Below are 19,519 nucleotides of genomic sequence, written 5' to 3'. Positions count from 1 at the left end.
CCACGATCGGGATTTCCAGCGCTGTCGGGCTTCCGCTGCTCGTAACTCTGCTGATGTCGGGCTGCCGCTGCCGGCGGTATTTCATACCAATTCCTTCTGCAGCAGCCGTTCTGCGTTTTGTAAAAATTGCTCCTCATGTTCAGTAAGATTCTCCTTTCTCCCTTGTTTTTTTTTCTTTTTTTGGGGTTGTTGAGAAGATGAGGGTCCAGGTGGAAGTGGAGTTTCCACTTGTGTGCTATTCTCCGAATCACTGTCACCACCGAGCAGACTGAGGTCCGGTGTGGATGCTAAATCAGGGTGTTGGGTGGGAGTCTATATAGGAAAAAAAGATATATAAAAAAAAATTATAGTCATGTTTTAACCCCTTTTTTACTATTTTTACAGTTTCCTAACACCGTTGAGGAGTGGACCAGCATCGCGGAAGATTTTGAACAACGTTGGAATTTCCCTAACTGCGGAGGAGCCATCGATGGGAAACACATCCGCATCCAGCCACCTGCCAACACCGGATCATACTACTACAACTACAAAGGATTCTTCAGCATCGTTCTCATGGCAGTGGTGAATGCCAACTACGAATTTCTGTTTGTGGATGTCGGCAAGAATGGCCGTGCTTTGGACGGTGGGTCCTTCAAAAAGACGGCTTTCTACCAGAGACTCGCCAACAAAACCCTCAACTTTCCCCACTGGACCAGACAAAGCACGGCCTAAATTATGTTTCCATTGCAGACGAGGCTTTTGCATTACATGAACATGTGATGAAGCCATTTGCACACAGGGGCCTGACCAGAGAGAAAAGGATCTACAACTACCGTCTATCCCGGGCACGGCGCATTGTGGAAAATGCGTTTGGAATAATGAGCAGCCGCTTCCGTATTTTCCACACCACCATCAATCTACATGTGGAGAAGATAGACTGGGTCGTGATGGCGTGCTGTGTGCTGCACAACTTTCTGCAAAGAAAATCTACTCAACGAGGACCTGTCCCAGTTAGAACAGAAGATGTAGGACCCCTGGAGGACATTGAACATTTGACATCTGTGTCTGCACCACCAATTACAACAACATCCAGGAGGAGTACATGACCTATTTCAATGGACCAGGTGCTGTACCATGGCAGGAGGACTGTCTGTGAATTACTGACTAAATTGGACATTTGGGATTTAACAACAAAAACATTAAGGATTTTGGTTTAAACTGTGTCACTACTTACCAAGACTTCTGCAACCTCCTCATCTCCCTCACGCTCAGACATCAAGATGATTGATTCCCTTTGAGGCTCTTGTTCACTGATGAATGACATCATATGGTAGTACCACAGTGCAGGAGTATATATTTCATCTGTGCCCGCTCCTGATTTTTTGGAGTCATCCACCTTTTTTTCTTTGATGTACACTGTCCTGAGATTTTGAATCTTTTGCCGTACAGTTTTCAGGTCTGCATCAGATATGTATTTTTTTGTATACACCAAAAGTTCCTCTAGTGCGGCCAACTTGTGCGACTTATTGTGGTACTTCCGAGAACTGATCTTCCACAGACACTCTTTCGAGTGCAGGATTTCAATGAGTCCTGTAACGAATTCACGTTCAGAATCCATGGACATTATCTATGAATAAGAAAAAAAAGAACATTTAAATATTTGTGTATATAGTTTTGTTAAATGTAATGTTGTTATAGTTCACATTTTTAATGTTTTAATATTATCTTTTTTACAGGTTTTTAAAGGTTTGTTATGGTATTCTAATCATGTTTTCTTTTACAGGAATGTCATGTGTTTATTGCTTGGTAATATAATGTTTTTCTTTGTTTGACAGTATGGGTTTTCCACCTTTGGGCCTGTCGTTGTGGTAGAACTACAGATTCCAGGATGCCCTAAAAACAGTTTCAAAGGTGGGTGGCAGGTCATCCTGGGATCTGCAGTTCCACAACAGCTGGAGACCGTAAGGTAGAAGACCCCCAGCTTTAAATAATGTTTGTTTTTAAAAGTAATGTATGGTGATTTTTTTGTAAAATACGTGTTTATTTATTTATTTTTTTTCAATACGGCGGGCGGTGGCTGGGTCATGCATTTATTACCTGGGGGCACACATTGGTGGGCAGTTGGGAGCTTAATGCATGACCCAGCCACCGCCCGCCTCAATACGGCGGGCGGTTGCTGGGTCATGCATTATTACCTGGGGGCACACATTGGTGGGCAGTGGGGAGCACATATTGGTGGTCAGTGTGGTTGTATTTAAACTGTACCAATAGTACTCACCAAAACTTGTCCAAAACAAGAATCCAGTGTGCAGGCTCCTCAATGTGCGACTGTCTTGCTCCATACACGATGCTGCACAAGATGGCGATGGGGCGTGTCCAGGCTTCTGTCAGTCAAATTCCGCATTGTGTGATGAACCCTCACGATCTGCTTCCATCGTGCTCATGGTTGGCTAATCTGCCCTATAGCATGGTAGATCAGAAAATGCGATGTACGACGAGCGGGGACGCGCATCGGCATCGTGCTCGTGAGTATAAACTCACGATTTGTACTTTTTTTACCCGATTCGTCGTCACGCTTCGTCGAAATCGGCCAGATCGTGTAAAATGTTGCTATATGTGTGGGCACCTATAAGGTGCCAGCCAATCAGCTCCCAACTAAGTTTTCAAACACAGCCTGTAAGATGGCAGGTGGGAGTTGATTGGCTGGCACCTTATCACTTTTCACTTTGTCTCCTAACACTGCTTAGATAATAGACCCCTTAATCTCTCATATCTATCTATCTATCTATCTATCTATCTATCTATCTATCTATCTATCTATCTATCTATCTATCTATCTTTGCATTTGCTGCAGTTTTTCACAGATGCAGTCTGTACTATTAAGGTGGGTACACACCTGACAGATATATCTGCAGATGATGGTCACATCATGATTGATGGTGTATCATGATGATACACAATGAACGACCATCATCTGCTTGCTGCAGCGGGTAGGGCCGGACCGGGAGCGGGTAGGGGGCGTGGCCTAATTGCGGAGGACGTGGCCACACCCCCTTCGGGAAAAACACACAAAAAAACAATTGCGACATAGCGCTAGCAAGGGGGGCACCGTGTGCCCCTCAGCCCGGCGCACAGCAAATGGGGGGCGTGATCAGCATGATCGCTCCCCCCTTTGGCATAGGAGACTGCTCGGGCTACTGCTTAAGCAGCCTTGGACAGTCTCTCAGAGCAGCCCAGCACACAGCAGCGTGTGCTGGGCTGCTATGGATGGGGAGCTGTGCCGGAGTCGCAGCTCCCCCCCTCTCTCTGCACCCCTGTGTATGAGCGATCGGCTGATCGCCCGTACACACTTGCCGATGAACAGATATGTCTGCATACATATCTGTTCATTGGTTGTGCAACACAGCTAATGCGATATGTCTGTGAACGACGTTGTTCACTGACATATCGTCTGTACACACTGGCCAACGGGGGCACGATATATTGGCCGATCAATTGATCGGCCAACATATCGGCCAGTGTGTACCCAGCATTAGGGAGCTGGAGTAGATATGTATGTGAGGGGCTGGGCAGAGGGTTTGGGGGAAGTAGGGGCGGCATAGTGAACCTTTGCCTAGGGCGCCTTAAAACCTTGCACCGGCCCTGCTTCCGCGATCATAGATTCACCCCCCCTGCAGGTGCCCCTCCCCCTGTGATCACAGATGCTCCACCATGTGGGTGCCCCTCCTCCCCGCGATCACAGATGCCCTCCCCCTGCGGGTGGCCCTCCCCTCCCCGAGATCATAGAAGCACCCCCCCTCATGATCACAGATGCATCCCCCCGCATGTGGCCCCCCTCCCCGCGATCCCAGATGCAAACCCCCCCGGCGATCATAGATGCACCCCCCCCCGCGCGGGTGCACCCCAAACTCCCCCCCTCCCCATCTGCAATCACAGATGCCACCCTGGCATGCCAGCAGGGCCGGCAACAGAAATCTTGGGGCCTGGTGCGCTGATATCTCTGGGGCCCCCAACCCGCCCCACTTGGGATTCCGGTGGTCAGAATCCTGACACCGGCATCCTGACAGGGTTAGGATATCGACACCTGTCGGTTGGTATCCTAACCTTCCCCCTTCTCCCTACCCCTCCCTCCCTGATGCCTAAACCTTATCGTGCCCCCTTGATGCCTAACCCTAATCCCCCCCAAGTGGTGCCTAACCCCCTCCGCCCCCTGTGGTTCCTAAAACTAACCCTCCCTGGCTGCGGCAACTACGGCGCCCTGCTATACCTACGGGATTCCAGCGTCGGTATCTAAACTGGCGTCGGAATTTCGAAGCCTGTGTTTAGTCGACACTGGGATGTCAACAGCTGGCATCCCGTCTGCCGGCAAACTGACTGTATCCTCTCTATCTAGCTCATGTATGGATTAGTGTAAAAGAAAAAATATATTATATATATATATATAAATCACAAGGGCTCTGCACTCACCATAATAACTAATAATAATAATAATAATAAACATAATAAACTGGGGTTTTGGTTCATGAATTGATCAATGCATTTAAGCTTGCAGCCCATCGTCACGGGACCCCACTTTACTGCAAGTCCCTACTCTATTGCTCAGAATTATAACATGGACATAGCCATCACGTTAGTGTTAAACTCAGGGTATGCTATCAAGGTTTAAAGCTCACAGCAACTTTGCTTTTAAATGAGAGACAGTTACCAAGCACACCTGTTGCAAAGCACCTAGGGAAACAGCTGACACAAGTTAGATAACTAGTTAAAAGGGGTGCATGAGAAAATGTGATCACAAAAACGTGTGTCAGCTGTTTTCCTAGGTGCTGTTTTCCTTCTGGTGTCGAAAAAGCTGTCTTTTCTTTGGCATTCTCAATTAACGGCACTTGCCAATACTCTTTGGTTAAGTCTGGAGTGGTTAAATACCTGGCTGTTCCTAGCCTTTCAATTAGTTCATCCTCCCTTGGCGTTGGGTAGGCATCGAACTTTGACACACTGTTCAATTTTCGGAAATCATTGCCGAAACATATACTCCCAGGCTTTGGAATAAGCACAATGGGACTTGACCTCTCACTGTGATTTTTCAATTACACCCAGTTCCAACATTTTTTTTAATTTCTTTAGACACTGATTCTCTTTGGGCTTCTGGTAATCTATAGGGCTTTAGGTTAATATTAACCCGTGGGTCAGTGATTATGTTATGTTTAATGACTGTGGTTTTGCCTGGTACATCTGAGAACAAAACTCTATTTCTGATAAGAAATTCCTTAACTTCCTGCTGTTGAACGGTCGACAGGGTTTTAGCTATTGTCACTTCAGGAACCAAAGGCCCTAAGTTTACTGGAGGGGCCGGGACGGCTGACAGAGCTGCCCTATCCTTCCAAGGTTTGATAAGATTTACATGGTATAACTGTTCTGGCTTTCTTTTCCTAGGCTCAATGAGTTTTATAGGGACTGGACTGCCCCTCCCATGTCTCTTTGGCAATGTCAGGTAATCCCCTTGGATGTCTCCCGTTCAAAAAATCCTGGCGTACTGCCATGTGAGGATATGACAATGGACTATCAGGGTCTATGGATTTACCATCAATTACTTTTACATTTTCCCCGGCTTTTACCAGAGTAGGGTAATTTAACTGCTCCACTGCCAAGATCTCTTTTCTGACCTCAAGATCAGACAGACGATCAACTGGCTTAACAATACTTCCCATCTCCATATTCTCTGGTCCACCAATCACGCTAGAAAAAGGGAACTTCTCAGACTCGGAAGAAACTTCCCCTGCTACTGCATCAGCAACCTTCTGAAATGGGTCGGGGTTATTTACTTAGGTAACAAATTGGCTTTCCCACAACTTCCAGAACTGAGCAAAGTCTCTCCCCAACATTATATCATACCTCAAGCCATGCACCAAACCCACAGAGACTATAGTGGAACCACACTGTGTTACTATGTTCACTTCCGCAGTAACATAATACCGAGTATCCCCATGTATGCAGGTCACACCAACAGCTCTTCCCTTGTGCTTTAAGGGGTTCACCAGTTCAGCTTTCATAAGTGTAACCAAGCTGCCAGAATCTAACAGAGCCGCTACTTGATTGCTTTCTACAGTAACCTTACACATTTGCTTATCTGTCTCAGTCTGTCGGTCAGCAGTACAGGCAGGCTGTGCAAAGAAAGACATTCTGCGACGAACATAAGCAGTATCACATTGCATAGGTTCAGAGGTGAGTGGACAATTAGCAGCAATATGGCCCAATTCACTAAATCGACAACATTGTTTCATTATTATCAAGTCTCTTATGGGGTAAGAACCATCCTGGCCTGGCTGGCCTATCCCCAGGTTCCAAACCCACAGTCTTAAGTTCATTCCACCGCCCAGCACCCTTCTCCCCTGAAACAGTCTTACCAGTAGTCACGGAAGATCGCCGTTGCGGAATCGGGGTCCGGTGGGACGGGATTCAATCGGGAAACCGGATGACGTAAGCCCGACAGCTGGCTTCCCGATTGCTTTATCCCAGCGAGGGTTAAATGACAGGCGTCTAAATCTAGACGCCTGTCATTTTTCCGACGCCGGGAGACCGGCATCCCGATCGAAGGGATGCCGGCCGCTGCAAGCGGACAGCCGCAGGGGGGGAGGGTTAGGTTTAGGGCACCTGGGGGGAACTTAGGGTTAGACACCCCCCCTCCCCTAGAAGGTTAGGGTTAGGCTAGGGGAAGGGGAGAGGTTAGGGTTAGGTACCCCCCCGGGGGACTTAGGTTTAGGCGGGGGGAAGTGGGGGGGGCTAGGTTTAGGCACTTAGAGGGGGGATTAGGGTTAGGCAAAGGGGGGGAGGTTAGCGTTAGGCACCCCTAAGGAGGGTTAGGTTAGTTTGTACTTACCTAGGGACGATCGGGATTTCCAGCGCTGTCGGGCTGCCGCTGCCAGGATCTCTGCATCTGTCGGCCTGACGCTGCCGGGAATCGAACTGCCGGCCATGCGTCAGCCGTTATTTCATACCGAATGCCGGTGGGACACACTCAACAGTTCCTCTGCCGCCACATACCTCTCCACCAGTTCGACTAACTGGTCTGCGGACTTAGGGTCTGCATGGCTCACCCACTTGCGCAGAGATGCAGGAAGCGATCACAGATATCGATCCATCATGACTTTCTATGATCTGCGGTCCTGTCAGCGTCTCGGGCTGTAGCCATTTTGTGGTTAGATGGACGAGGTCATGCATCTGTGAGCGTGGAGGCTTTTCCATTTGGAATTCCCAGCGGTGGACTTGTTGGGCCCGAACACATGAGGTAACTCCCAAGCGAGTTAGGATATCCCATTTTAGCTTTGCATAGTCCTTGGCATCAGCCAGGCACAAATCATAGTAGGTGCCGCGAGTAGGGGGGGCAGAGGTGCCTCGACGGGGTGGTCGGAGGGGCCGCAAGTGTGGTGGGGGGGTCCGTGAGTGGGGGAAGGGGTCCGCGAGTGGGGGGGAGTCGGGAGTGCCGCGAGTGGGGGAGGGGTAGTGATGGGGAGTTGGACAACAAGCAGATGGGAGAGTTGTCGTTTCTGCTTGCTGGAGCTGGGTGCAATCGGGGTTGCGGCTCCAGGAGTAGGAACATACACCAGCCTCCGCGTGTCAGTGATGTGTGACTGTTTTGACTTTGGGGAAGGAAGGAAGGGTGATGATGGGAGGAGCTACTGCTGGACTGCTGCTGGCTGCTGCCGCTGTATGATTCCTGTCTACAGCAGCACAGCGTTTAAAAAGTAGGTGTTTGTTGCAGACTGATTTTTTTATTTCCCTGAATCCTCGGGGCCCCCCTTACCCTCGGAGCCTGGTACTGGTGTCCCCTTAGTCCCCCTCTGTCGCCGGGCCTGCATGCCAGGCACAGAAATACACAGAATTGGACATACAACAGTTCAGATGCTGTGAATATAACCGCTGGGCACCTGCCAGTAAATACCTCCTCACTGCCGGATGCCGCATAACATCCCACACACTGGGCACCCTGGAAGCACCTTACCTCAGCTACAAAGTAGCACATACAGGGGCATGTACAGCAGACTTTTAACAAAACTGTGGATAAAGGGCCTCATTTAGAGATGTACATTCATCCGAGGATGAACGCACATCTCCGATGCAACTTGGGTGGTCTGTGAGCGAGATCGCAGGACCCGTTCTGCATATGCACAGAATGGGTCCTGCGATCTCACTCACAGACCACCCAAGCTCCAGCATTATTGATATCCTGCGGCGTTTGGGGGGGCGGAGCGTGGCCGTGTCGTCTACGTTTTCTGGGATGGACGAGACCAGGTTCTGTGTCATCGGACGCAGATTCCTGGCTTCTTGCATGACCAGGCACTGGCCTGACTGCGGGAAGCTTCAGAAGGGAGAACAATCGCGACCATGGATACAGCGCCGGGATCACACAAATGCAGCAAGGAGGTGTCTGACACCTGCTTCTGTATTTGCATCTGAGATGGACGGATTTGCACAGCTGCTTGTAATCAGGACCAAAGTACTCCCTAAGGAGGTCTCCAAGGTGACGCATGTCACTGGACATGCTGTTAGTATTTACATTCCCCTCCTTGGCATCATACTCCGCTCCTCCTCGGCTGCTGTGTCATGCGCAGGTGTGATGCTAGTTAAAACACCAGTAGATTATTATCTTACTCTATAACCATATTCTGATCAAATGAATATGTCATATGTGGATACCTCTTAATTTTATGGATATTTAATAAAAGTTATGTCTTAAAATATTATTTTTGCATATGAATTATCATCTAAGTGTGCCCCAACAAATAGCCTTGCTTTTTCTTGTTTGTTGTGTGATGGCTAGTCTGCCAGGACCGGTGCAAGGTTTCCGGGCGCCCTAGGCAACATTCCACTAACCGCCCCTGCTCCCTCCAATTCATAATATGCCACGTACCAGTCTCCCCAGTTAAATAACATGCCACACAGCAGTGTCCCAAATTCATAATATACTATATAGAATATTACACACAGCAGAACGCCAAAATCATAATGTACCTCATCACAGTGCCCCAAATTCGTAATATGCCACACAACTGTGCCACAAATTCATTATATGTCACTCAGCCATGAATTATGCCATTCATTTTTTTATGTGGACTCAGGGGCACCCTCCAGTGGCCGGCGCCTTAGGCGGCTGCCTACGGTTGCCTACTGGTAGCACCGACCCTGTAGTCTGCACAAGCACATGACACTTTCACCGAGCCGGCCCCAGCAATGCCCGGGAGGCTTTGCCACTGGTAAGAAGGCTCTTTGTTAAATGGGGCCCTTATTTATGTAATTATTTAAAACCTGCAGAAGTAGGCAGACACTGCCCACCTACTTCTGTGACATCACAAGTTGGACAGAAGTTGGCTGGTCTGTTAACAAAAAGTTGTCAGGTTGGATGAAAAGTTGGTTAGATGTGTGGGGAATCATTTTAGTTGGACAGACATGTTGGTCAGTTGGTAATGAAAACTCCAAACTTCAGTATAAATAAATGATGAGTGAAGTAGAAATAAAAATAATTATAAATATGAATCTGCAACTAGCCACAGACACTAGTTGGGGGATATGGTTAGTAGTGGCAATCGCTCCTGTCTGATAATTACAGTCTGGTAAATATCCACCGGAATATACTCAATAGGATTATATAGATGATGTCCCTATATAGTAGATCCAAGGTAAAAGTAAAGCGTTTATGTAAGGTGATTGCGGCGTCCCGCTAAACACCTAGATGTATTGGGAGGATTGTTGAAAAAATATATACATATTAAAAAGCAAAACAAAGTAAATGATACTGGCCCAAGTCCAATAATGATGGTATTGTTGCCCGGGGTGAATTTGTTGACGCAAGGAAGTACAGTAGCCGGAGAAGTGCAGGAGCGCTCTGAAGGGGGCTCTACTCTGGCCAGGAACGGACACCAGCAGTGTTCCTGTCTCCAGGTCCCCCACTGGGACCGTGTTTCCGGGGAGGTGAGCTGCTGCCTGGGTAGGGGATGTCACGGAAGTGGTTCTTCCAAACCAGCTGCTGGGTACCCCCTCCAATTCAGAGAACTTACCTTCGGTGATCTCAACGGCCGACTACTCCTTCCCCTAGCCGGCTTGGGGTGCGTCTTCTGCTGCGGCAAGTTCCTGCTTTCGGGCTTGTGGTCACGTGACTGCGGTTTGTCGGAAGCTGGAAGTGATAGTTATATTTCTCGTGTATAGTGGTCTGGGGTTATGGTATAGTAGTCTCCAACGCGTTTCAAATGGCACCATTGTGAATAAACGACGTGAAAACTGCGGCACACCACATGCGGTGAGGTGAACGTCGGCTACGAAGGTGCGTGAGGGCTGACCAACACACTACAGTGGAGCAGCTTACCATCAAAATTAACCCAGGGGCCACCAGACGTGTATCTAAACTGACAGTTCAACGAACCCTGCTGCGTATGGGGCTTTGAAGCAAACAGATGGTCACTGCTCCTATGCTAACGAAGGTGCATTGGAAGAAAAGGCTTCAATTTTCACGCCTGTATTGGACTTGGGCCTCCGCTGATTGGCATACGGTTGCCTTCTCTGATGAGTCACGTTTTCTGCTTCATCAAACGGATGGACGTTGGAATGTCAGGTAAGAAACATCAGAACACAAACACTCTGCAACCATTGCTAGGAGAACACAAGCTGGTGGTGGCAGCATTATGGTCTGGGGAATGTTTTCATGGCATTCTCTGGGCCCACTCATCCATGTGGAAGGCACCCGATTTGGATTTGAATCCATCCTTGCAGACCATGTACACCCATACATGCTGATTGTCTTCCTTGAGGCAGATGGGATCTTCCAGCAAGACAATGCGACATGTCACATGGCTAGAAATGTCCGACAGTGGTTGGACGACCACGTCCAAGACTTCCAAGTACTTCCCTGGCCCCCTAATTTCCTGGACTTGAACCTAGTTGAACATCTGTGGGACCACCTCGATCGCTGTGTTCGCTCTATGGATACTCCACCATGAACCCTCCAGCACCTGTGGGATGCACTGCAGACGGTATGCAGTCGGGAAGCCGGCGGACCTAATCCAGACAGCCGGTTTCCCGACTGTCATATCCCGGCAAGGGTCTAAAGACAAGCGTCAATATGCCGACGCCTGTCATTAGACATACGCCGGGAGCCCGACGCCCGCCATTCCAATTGAATGGACGCCGAGCGCGGAAAGCCGCGGGGGGGGCTAGGTTTAGGGTTCCTGGGGGGGACTTATGGTTAGGCACCCCCCTGAGAGGTTACGTTTAGGCTAGGGGAAGGGGGGGTTAGCGTTAGGCATCCCCAGGGGGGGGACTTAGGGTTAGCCACCCTCCCGGGGGACTTAAGTTTAGGCAGCGGGGAAGGGGGGGGTTAGGTTTAGGGACTTAGGGGGGATTATGGTTAGGCACTGGGGGGGAAGGTTAGGGTTAGAAATAGGTTAGTATATACTTACCTTTGACAATTGGGATTTCCTCTTCTGCCGGGATGCCGCTGTCGGGATTGCAACCGCCGGGCATGGGTCCGGAATCATACCGATTCCATGCAGACAGCATGGCTCCAGATACCTGCGTCAACCTACCAGCACCTTATTGAGTCACTCCCAGCCCGTCTAGCTGCTGTCCATGCTGCACACGGTGGTTACTCTGACTATTAGTATGGTCATAATAATGTGACTCGACTGTGTATAAGTCAAGATACGGAAAGGAAATGGATTATGGCTCACTGGTTTCAGTAGACAACTATATAAAACTGTGCAAACATTCATAGAAACTGGAAGATCAAGTCGGAAGACGTATGGGAGTAACTGATGATCAGCAATTTGCTCTGACATGCCAGAAAACAGATGAAAATTGTCGTTTAGACAAGTTTGTTAAATGTTTGATCTAAACAATTTGTTCAAACAACAGTTTTCGTCCATTTTCTGGTGTTTCAAAGAGAAAAAGCCCCCATACTGTGGTACGAAATGCGTCAGGGCTTAGTATTGGACCTATTGTGTATACTCCTTGAACACTTGTCGCTTGCTGTGGAGCCCCGGAGATTCAGATGCTTTATATCATGGCTGGACGCACTACTGCTGTTTAAGTGGAAGCTAGGCATATCAGGAGATCCACAGGATCGTGTATACCTGACAACCGTGGAACCTTGGAGACATAGATACACTGCACAGCTGATACACTGTTGTGATTAAGGTTGAGGCTGGGTACAACACGTGAGTTACAGGACTGCATTTATTTGACAGATAGTTGATGCCTGGTAACTCCGTTTGGAGAAGTGCCTCCCTTTGTCTCCTTCCATCCACACATATATATATATATTGTGTGCACACCGTATGATACATACTTCATAGCCAGCATTGTTATTACGGATTTCCAACAGAACTCCACAGAACTTTTGATTGAGTTCTACTGAACTAGCTACGGGACTCCAAATATTTTGCATCAATTGATGTGAATTACAATCCTCGAGTATCACACATTACAAATTTTTATACTGGTAATACCAGGTTTTTTAGGATCCAACTCCTTCAGGTTTCAATATATATTGTAGTATAACATTGATTTATCTGTTTTATATTGAAAAAAAATTTTTGTAGACATTATCATTGTCTTATATGTGATATTTATTATGTGACCGGTTATATTGTTGTTTTAGGATATTACATTTCCTTTTATTTTTTGATAAAACATATTGTGGTTTATTTCAGTCTAGCCTTCTTTTCACTTTAATTAGCGCAGAGGATCTCAATTATTAGTAACTATAACTACCGTGAATGCAAGGGGTATGGTTGCTTTGGTGCCCGAGCTACCTCTGGCCTGCCGCTTCCCCTGTACCCAGTCACACACACAAGGTGGGCCGGTCCAGTCAGAGCCACCAAAAATGGCCCAGGTGGCAGCAGTATTCATTTGGTGATTACAGCTGGAGCACCGGCAGGCAGACATGGAGAGACAGCGCCGCTGAACGTGAGGCAATCAGCTCGCAGACTAGCAGCAAATCAGCAGTGGTGGCTCCTGATTGGCTGCTGGTCCACGAGCTCCGATTGGCTCGCAACCGGCGCAAGATTCAAATTGCGCCGGCGCTGTCTGTCCATGTCTCATGCTGCCTGCCGGTGCGCCGGCTGTAATTAAATCCACACCTGCTGGCTGCTGATGGCACACGGGGAGGCAAGAAGCTGCTGGAGGGACACGGGGAGGCGAGTTGCTGGGGGGGCATAATGTGTAAGGGGCATTACCGTGGAATAATGTTATAAGGGGCATTACTGTGTGGCATAATGTGGAAGGGCCACTACTATTGTGTGGAATAATGTGTTATATGGGGCACTACTATGTGGAATAATCTGTAAAGTGCATTACTGTGGTATTTTACTCTCCCATTACACATAACCTGAAGGGCACAATAAATACAGTTTGAATGTGTTCTGCATCACCACCTGGTGGCCAAAAGTAGCACTTGTTCCCCACCACAACTGTATATATAATAAGCGAGAAAGCGTCTGTCTGTTTGTCCTTTATGCATGGCAAGAGTTTTGGACCTAGCTCCACCAAATTTGGAAGGGTGGTATAGTTTGACAAGAATTAGGTTTTTGCCTAGGGTTGAACTTCGTCATGGCCACACAATCCCTAAAAATGGGGACATTCTTACACAGGATCCGAGCTGGCGGAAGTGGAAATTGGCATTCTGCCAAAAACCTGTGTGAAAACTACAAAGGTATCCTTTTAACCTCACAGTCTGAGCAAGTGTCAAACTTTATGACTCGTGCAATTTCATATTAAAGCCAGAGTTAGTCTTTTTTAAAGTTACCATATATATTAGTCAGCCCTCTGTGTTTGCATCCAAGGGTGTAACTACAACTTCGTGGGCCACATAGCAAGATCTTAAAAGCCCCTCCGAGAGTTAAAAAACATACATTTGCCCCACACATAGGGCCTGATTCAGAGCCGGACGCTCTGACCAGAGTACTCGCTCTGAATCAGGACCCTCCTCCATGAAAATGGAGCGTCCTCCTGGGTGCTCGTATAGCTGTGGGTCACCACCCACAGCATATACGAGCGTCCAAAAAGATGGTCGCGATGGTCTTGACCATCGGACTTGCGATGGAGACCCTGTGGTAGGGTTTCCCTGCCACAAGCCCTGGAGTGATTTTGGCTCTATCAGAGCCAAAATCACTCCCACTGACATCACTAGTGATGTCAGTGGGGCCGGCTTCAATCAACATCGACAGCACGCCCCCTTTGGTGCGAGACCCAGAGCGATGGGAAGCCCGTCGCTCCCCGGGTCTCGCGCATGCACACGACGGAGCTCCCTCTGTCGTGCGCATGCGCAGTGGGGAACATCGACCCACTTGCGAGTGTACTGCCGCTCGCGAGTGGGTCTGAATGACCCCCATAGCCCATTCATGTTATGCCACACAGACCCCATTCAGATTATGCCACACAGACCCCATTCAGATTATGCCACACAGTGCCCATTCAGGTTATGCCACACAGTAGTACCCCTTATACACATTATACCACGCAGTAGTAGTGCCCCTTATACATTATACCACACAGTAAAGCTCCTTACACTGCATATTAATGCCCTTACACATTATACCACACAGTAATGCCCTTTACAGATTATGCCACATAGTAGTAGTGCCCCATATAACATTATTTCACACAATAGTAGTGCCCCTTAAACATTATTCCCCCCCCAGCAACTCACCTTCCGATGTCCCTCCAACAGCCTCTTGCCTCCCCCCTGTGTGCCATCAGCAGATGTGGATTTGGGCCTGGGCCACCAGCTAATTACTGGCAGGCAGTGGCATGACATGAACAGACAGTGCTGGTGTTGGTCGTGAGCCAATTGGAGCTTGCGGACCGGCAGCCAATCAGGAGTCACCACTGCTGATTGGCTGCCAATCCGCAAGCACTGATTGCCTCGCGAATGGTGGTGCTGTCTCTCCATGACTGCCTGCCAGTGCGCCAGCTGTAATCACCAAATCAACATTGCTGACACCCGGACCCCCTCGATGGCTCTGACTGGACCAGCCCACCTTGTGTGCGTGACTGGCTGCAGGGGGAGTGGCGGGCAACACAGGCAGCTAGGGGTACCATAGCAGCCGAACCCCTTGCACCCGCATTAGTTACGCAACTGTTTGCAAGCATGTTAACAAACAATGGGGTCCTCTTCAGGATCAATGGAATGGGGTTATAAGCGAGGACAATGTAAACAAAGGCTGCAGGGATATTTCAGGGTCCAGTCTTTACCCCGGGCAACGCAAGGTATCCCAGCTAGTCATCCAATAAGAAAAGGGGTGTTTATTTTAAATCATCAGAGCGGCTGGCACATAGTGTTGGGGTGACAAAGGGAAAATAAAATGAAAACTATACAGTGCCTCCAAAGCTTTGGAAACCAAGTAATTAGTGATATTGCCGGTCCTGCTTGTAGCCTTAACTAGGACAGGATTCAAGTATACAGTACTTAAATGTAAATAAAAACTTTATTGTATAGCAGGTGGAATTATGTCCATGAAAATTTGGTGTTTAACATTTTATAGTTTTAAGCAGGGTTGGACTGGCCCACAGGGGTACAGGGGAAAACCCAGGTGGGCCCCACTGCCTAAGAGCCCATCCCCTCTTCAAGGTGTCGGGTTACAGACCTCAAATTATACATTGTTACTCTATTAGGCAGTCAGTTACCTAGTGGAGCAGTACCACTAATCAATATGGGTGCTTGGTTCCCTTCTATAGAAACTACACCAAGATTTGTCTATTGGTTAGCCAAGCATCTGGGATGACTGGCCACCCCCCTTAAGCATTGGCTTCTCCTGCTAAATTCCCCCAGTGGGCCCTTCATGCCCCAGTCCAAAACTGTTTCTAAGTATATTCTACCCTTTACATTTGTAATGCCCCCTTATAAGAGTCTGTGCTTGCATTTGTGCAAAGATTCTTATGACAGTTTCTACCAGAATCCAAAAATATTTAGTGCTATTATTTTGATTATTCTATTTGTCATTTCTACATTAAAGGTATGGTTAAAAATGCATGTCACAGCAGAATTTGTGAATAGAATAAGGTATGTGACTGCTTTCTGGTCTCCTCAGATTATCGATTCTATCATGGCTCTCTTCCGGGTGGATTTTAGTGGCCGAGGAGAATTGGCTGAGAGGCAGCAGAAACTAGCTCAGATGCTCTCCAGGCTTCAGAAAATTTCAGAAGGTCAGATAATTTATTGTATTGTTCATCCTACAAGCTCAGTTTGTGACACTAGTTTACAACTAACATAAAGGGCTTGATTCAGAGGTGCGCGCTATTGCAGCTGTGGCTACATCTTAATGATGGATGGAATTTGTACAGAGACGCCCGCCGGTTGCGGTGTTAATGTGCTGCGGTGTGTACAGTATTAAGATGCACCATTGGTCGCACCATCGAACATTGCAACATTCCAAATTGAGGGCCTGATTCATACCCGGTCGCAATCGCTGAGCGCTCGCAACCGGGTCGATGGTGGCCCACAGCGCATGCGCACAACGGAGCCGGCTCTGTTGTGCGCATGCGCGAGACCCGGCTAGCGACGGGCAATCCGTCGCTCCGGGTCTCGCACCAAAGGTGGCGAGTTGTCGCTGTTGAGTGACAGCACGCTCCCTTTGGTGGGCGGGACGGGGGGGGGTGGCTGCCCAAACGGAGGCTTTCCCGAGGGAACGCTTGCCGTTTGGGGGCGGCCCCACTGACATCACGAGTGATGTCAGTGGAGAGATTCCGGCTCTGTTAGAGCCGAAATCTCTCTGGGGCTTGCGGCCACGAGACCTTACCACAAGGGTCTCGTCGCAAGCCCGATTATCGCGATGGTCTTGACCATCGCGACCATCATCATGGCTGCTCGCTATAGCTGTGGGTGGTCACCCACAGCTATGCGAGTGGCCAGGAGGCGGCACAGAAAAAAAATAAAAATGGCTATAGTGTATCAGTACATGCAGCTATTCTATGCGACCATATGGCTACTGAGTAGGTTGAGCATCGAAGGATCTGTGACCGATGACGCATCTTTGTACACAGCTACTTGGATTTGTTATGCCTTCTGTGACAATTGGCTATTTTCGCACAGCAGCTGCGTACAAATTTCTGAATCAGACCCTGTGCCTCTAACAACTACAGAGCTCATGGGGTAAATTTTAAAACTCTCACTTAAGTAAATATACCTCCATGTGTAAGTAAATTGGCTTGTTTGATCCGTATTAGAAAAGAGCAACATTTTGCTTTCTTTTATCTTTAGAATACAATGTTGCTGTATTTATCACAAATCAAATGACTGCTGATCCAGGAGCAACAATGACGTAAGTTATATTGATAAATCACTTAAGAAAATTGAGTTTCCTAAACATTTTAATATGATAAAATAGAATGAGGGACTATTGGAAACACATTCCAATAAATAGGAGGCTTGTTTTCATTGGGGGGTATCTTTCTTTACATAATATTTTCTATCTAAGGGCCTGATTTACAACTGTGAACGCAGCTGTGATTACGCACGCAGTCTGACTGCGATGATATGCTAATCCTTTGCTATTGCTATGCAGTCGCAGCACAACATAAGGACGCCCACCTTACCTTACACACAACTGTAATGTAGCAAGACTGTGAAACCACCAGTAACATCGAGTACCATCGCAGCTTCATGCACACTTGCACAAGCTCTGACCTTACTCAGAAATTGCTAACTTCATCACACGCTGTGAGTACTCATGCTGCCTATGGCATCGCAGTGCCTAATTTATGCACGCCCTTGCAACGGCGTTCAAACGCCCTGGAACGCCTGCGTTTCACTGACCTACCCCCGTCCCCTCCCACAAATGGCACTTCCTGTCAATCACTCTGTGATGGGTCTACGTAATCACGATCGCAGTGGAGTCTTCGCGCAAGCGCACTGCAATGCATAGGCATGCGTAGAACGCAACAATCGTCCTATTGCGTGTGTAATCATAGTTGCGATCCTTGCTGAATCAGGCCATAAGTCTTAACAATTGCAATATTTCTCCTTCATCAATGCTGGGTGACACTGGACCATGGGATTGTAGGTGGGGGCTGAAGCTGGCACTGAATAAAACTGTAGCTTTAACTCCTATGCTCCTCCCCCCTGCAATCCCACAATTCCAGTCTTCGTTAAGTGCCTGAGGAGTTAGGCACCATTTTTATGGGCTGCTATGCAGCCATTCTGCAGCACATTTGTTTTTACTGTTATTTTGTTTTATTTCAGCTCGGTCATTACTCAGCCTATTCTGGGACGGGTTGACTGCCACCAGTCTGGGTGTCGGCGCCTTCCGCTTGGGCGGCGGTGATCTTTTGGGCAGCGCGACGCGGGACTTCAGATGCACAGACCCACTGTGCAGCTATCTGGTCCCCTGTCCGCACGTTTGCTCATATTTCCGTTTCAGGTTTTTTTGCTGCCGGCGGCACCCACTTCTGGTGTAAAAAGAAAAAAAAAGTTCTCCGGTCAGGCAGCCTGAGCGTTCCCTCCCCTGGGCGCGGCTTTTGAACGTACCATGGTCCACTGTCCCCCAGCCTTGATGAAGGAGAAAAGGGGATTTTTGGTTACTTACTGTTGAGTTCTTTTTCCTGAATCAGGCTGGGGGATACTACGTTCCCTCTCTCATGCTCAGTAGTGCGAGGTGTTTGGTTTTTGACCGTTTTTATTTTTCCCTACTGGTTTGTTTGGTTGTTCTAAACAGTTTCATGGGGTTGGGGGTAGGGGGGGTAAGGTGCACTCTTCCTGCTAGTAGTGGTGATTGTGATGACTTGTGTGTGTTTGTGAGTGGTGTTAATTGGAATGTTTCTTCTGGTGGTGGTGGTGGTGTTTTGGGAGTGAGAAGGAGGGTTTGATTGGGTATGGAGTGTAGTTGCACTACATAAGAACCTCAGAAGCATTGATCCTCTCACACTTCCTTGAAGAAGGCACCTGTGCCGAAACGCGTTGGGGACCCTCACATCAAACCTGACACCGATCCAGGCGTGCGCAGCAACTGACTACTGGCCAGGGTTGTCTCCACCGTCGATCCCATTTCCACGAGGGACCGTCAGTGAAAAGAGCACCATGCACATCCGGCCGCAAGTCCACACAGCCAACATCGCCAGTGACCAGCTCCATCCCGGTCACACCTTCCACATCCCTCCCTCCTCCCTGGCTTTTTTCCAGTCAATATCCCGGGCAGACCATCCCCCCTCCCAGGGGTGGTCCTAGCACACACACTGCAACCCAGCCTCCCAGTGGCTCACCCATCCACACCTCTGGCTCCGCACCACCAGCGGCACGACCAAGAGCCAACCTCAGCTGCACACTCCGGTCGCTGACCTCCACAGACCAATCAGAACAGCCGTGCACCTGCAGCACACCAGCAACACGCTGATCCAGCTCACCAACAAACCTGCAACTTCCAACCTAACTGCAACGGCCGCGACATCGACCTACATCACCATAACAAAAAACCTACCGGTAGGTAAGTACTGCCAAGACTCACACCAACACGCAGGACGCCGCACAGGTGTGACGTGCAAGGTCACTGAACCGCACGGGAAG

General features: G+C 48.6%; 1 protein-coding gene across 1 annotated transcript in view; it reads left to right on the top strand.

Moving 5' to 3' along the window:
* The window catches only part of DMC1 (DNA meiotic recombinase 1), a 159,457-nt gene that overhangs the window by 100,975 nt on the left and 38,963 nt on the right, over positions 1-19,519 (top strand). Inside the window, exons 10-11 of the mRNA XM_088455055.1 lie at positions 16,053-16,167; positions 17,222-17,282. Coding sequence (XP_088311181.1) covers positions 16,053-16,167; positions 17,222-17,282 — 176 coding nt within the window. The remainder of the gene's footprint in view (positions 1-16,052; positions 16,168-17,221; positions 17,283-19,519) is intronic.

The sequence above is a fragment of the Taudactylus pleione genome, unplaced genomic scaffold (assembly GCF_031769625.1).
Source record: "Taudactylus pleione unplaced genomic scaffold, aTauple2 ptg000642l, whole genome shotgun sequence".
NCBI lineage: Eukaryota > Metazoa > Chordata > Amphibia > Anura > Myobatrachidae > Taudactylus > Taudactylus pleione.
This window is presented reverse-complemented; position numbering and strand designations above follow the sequence as displayed.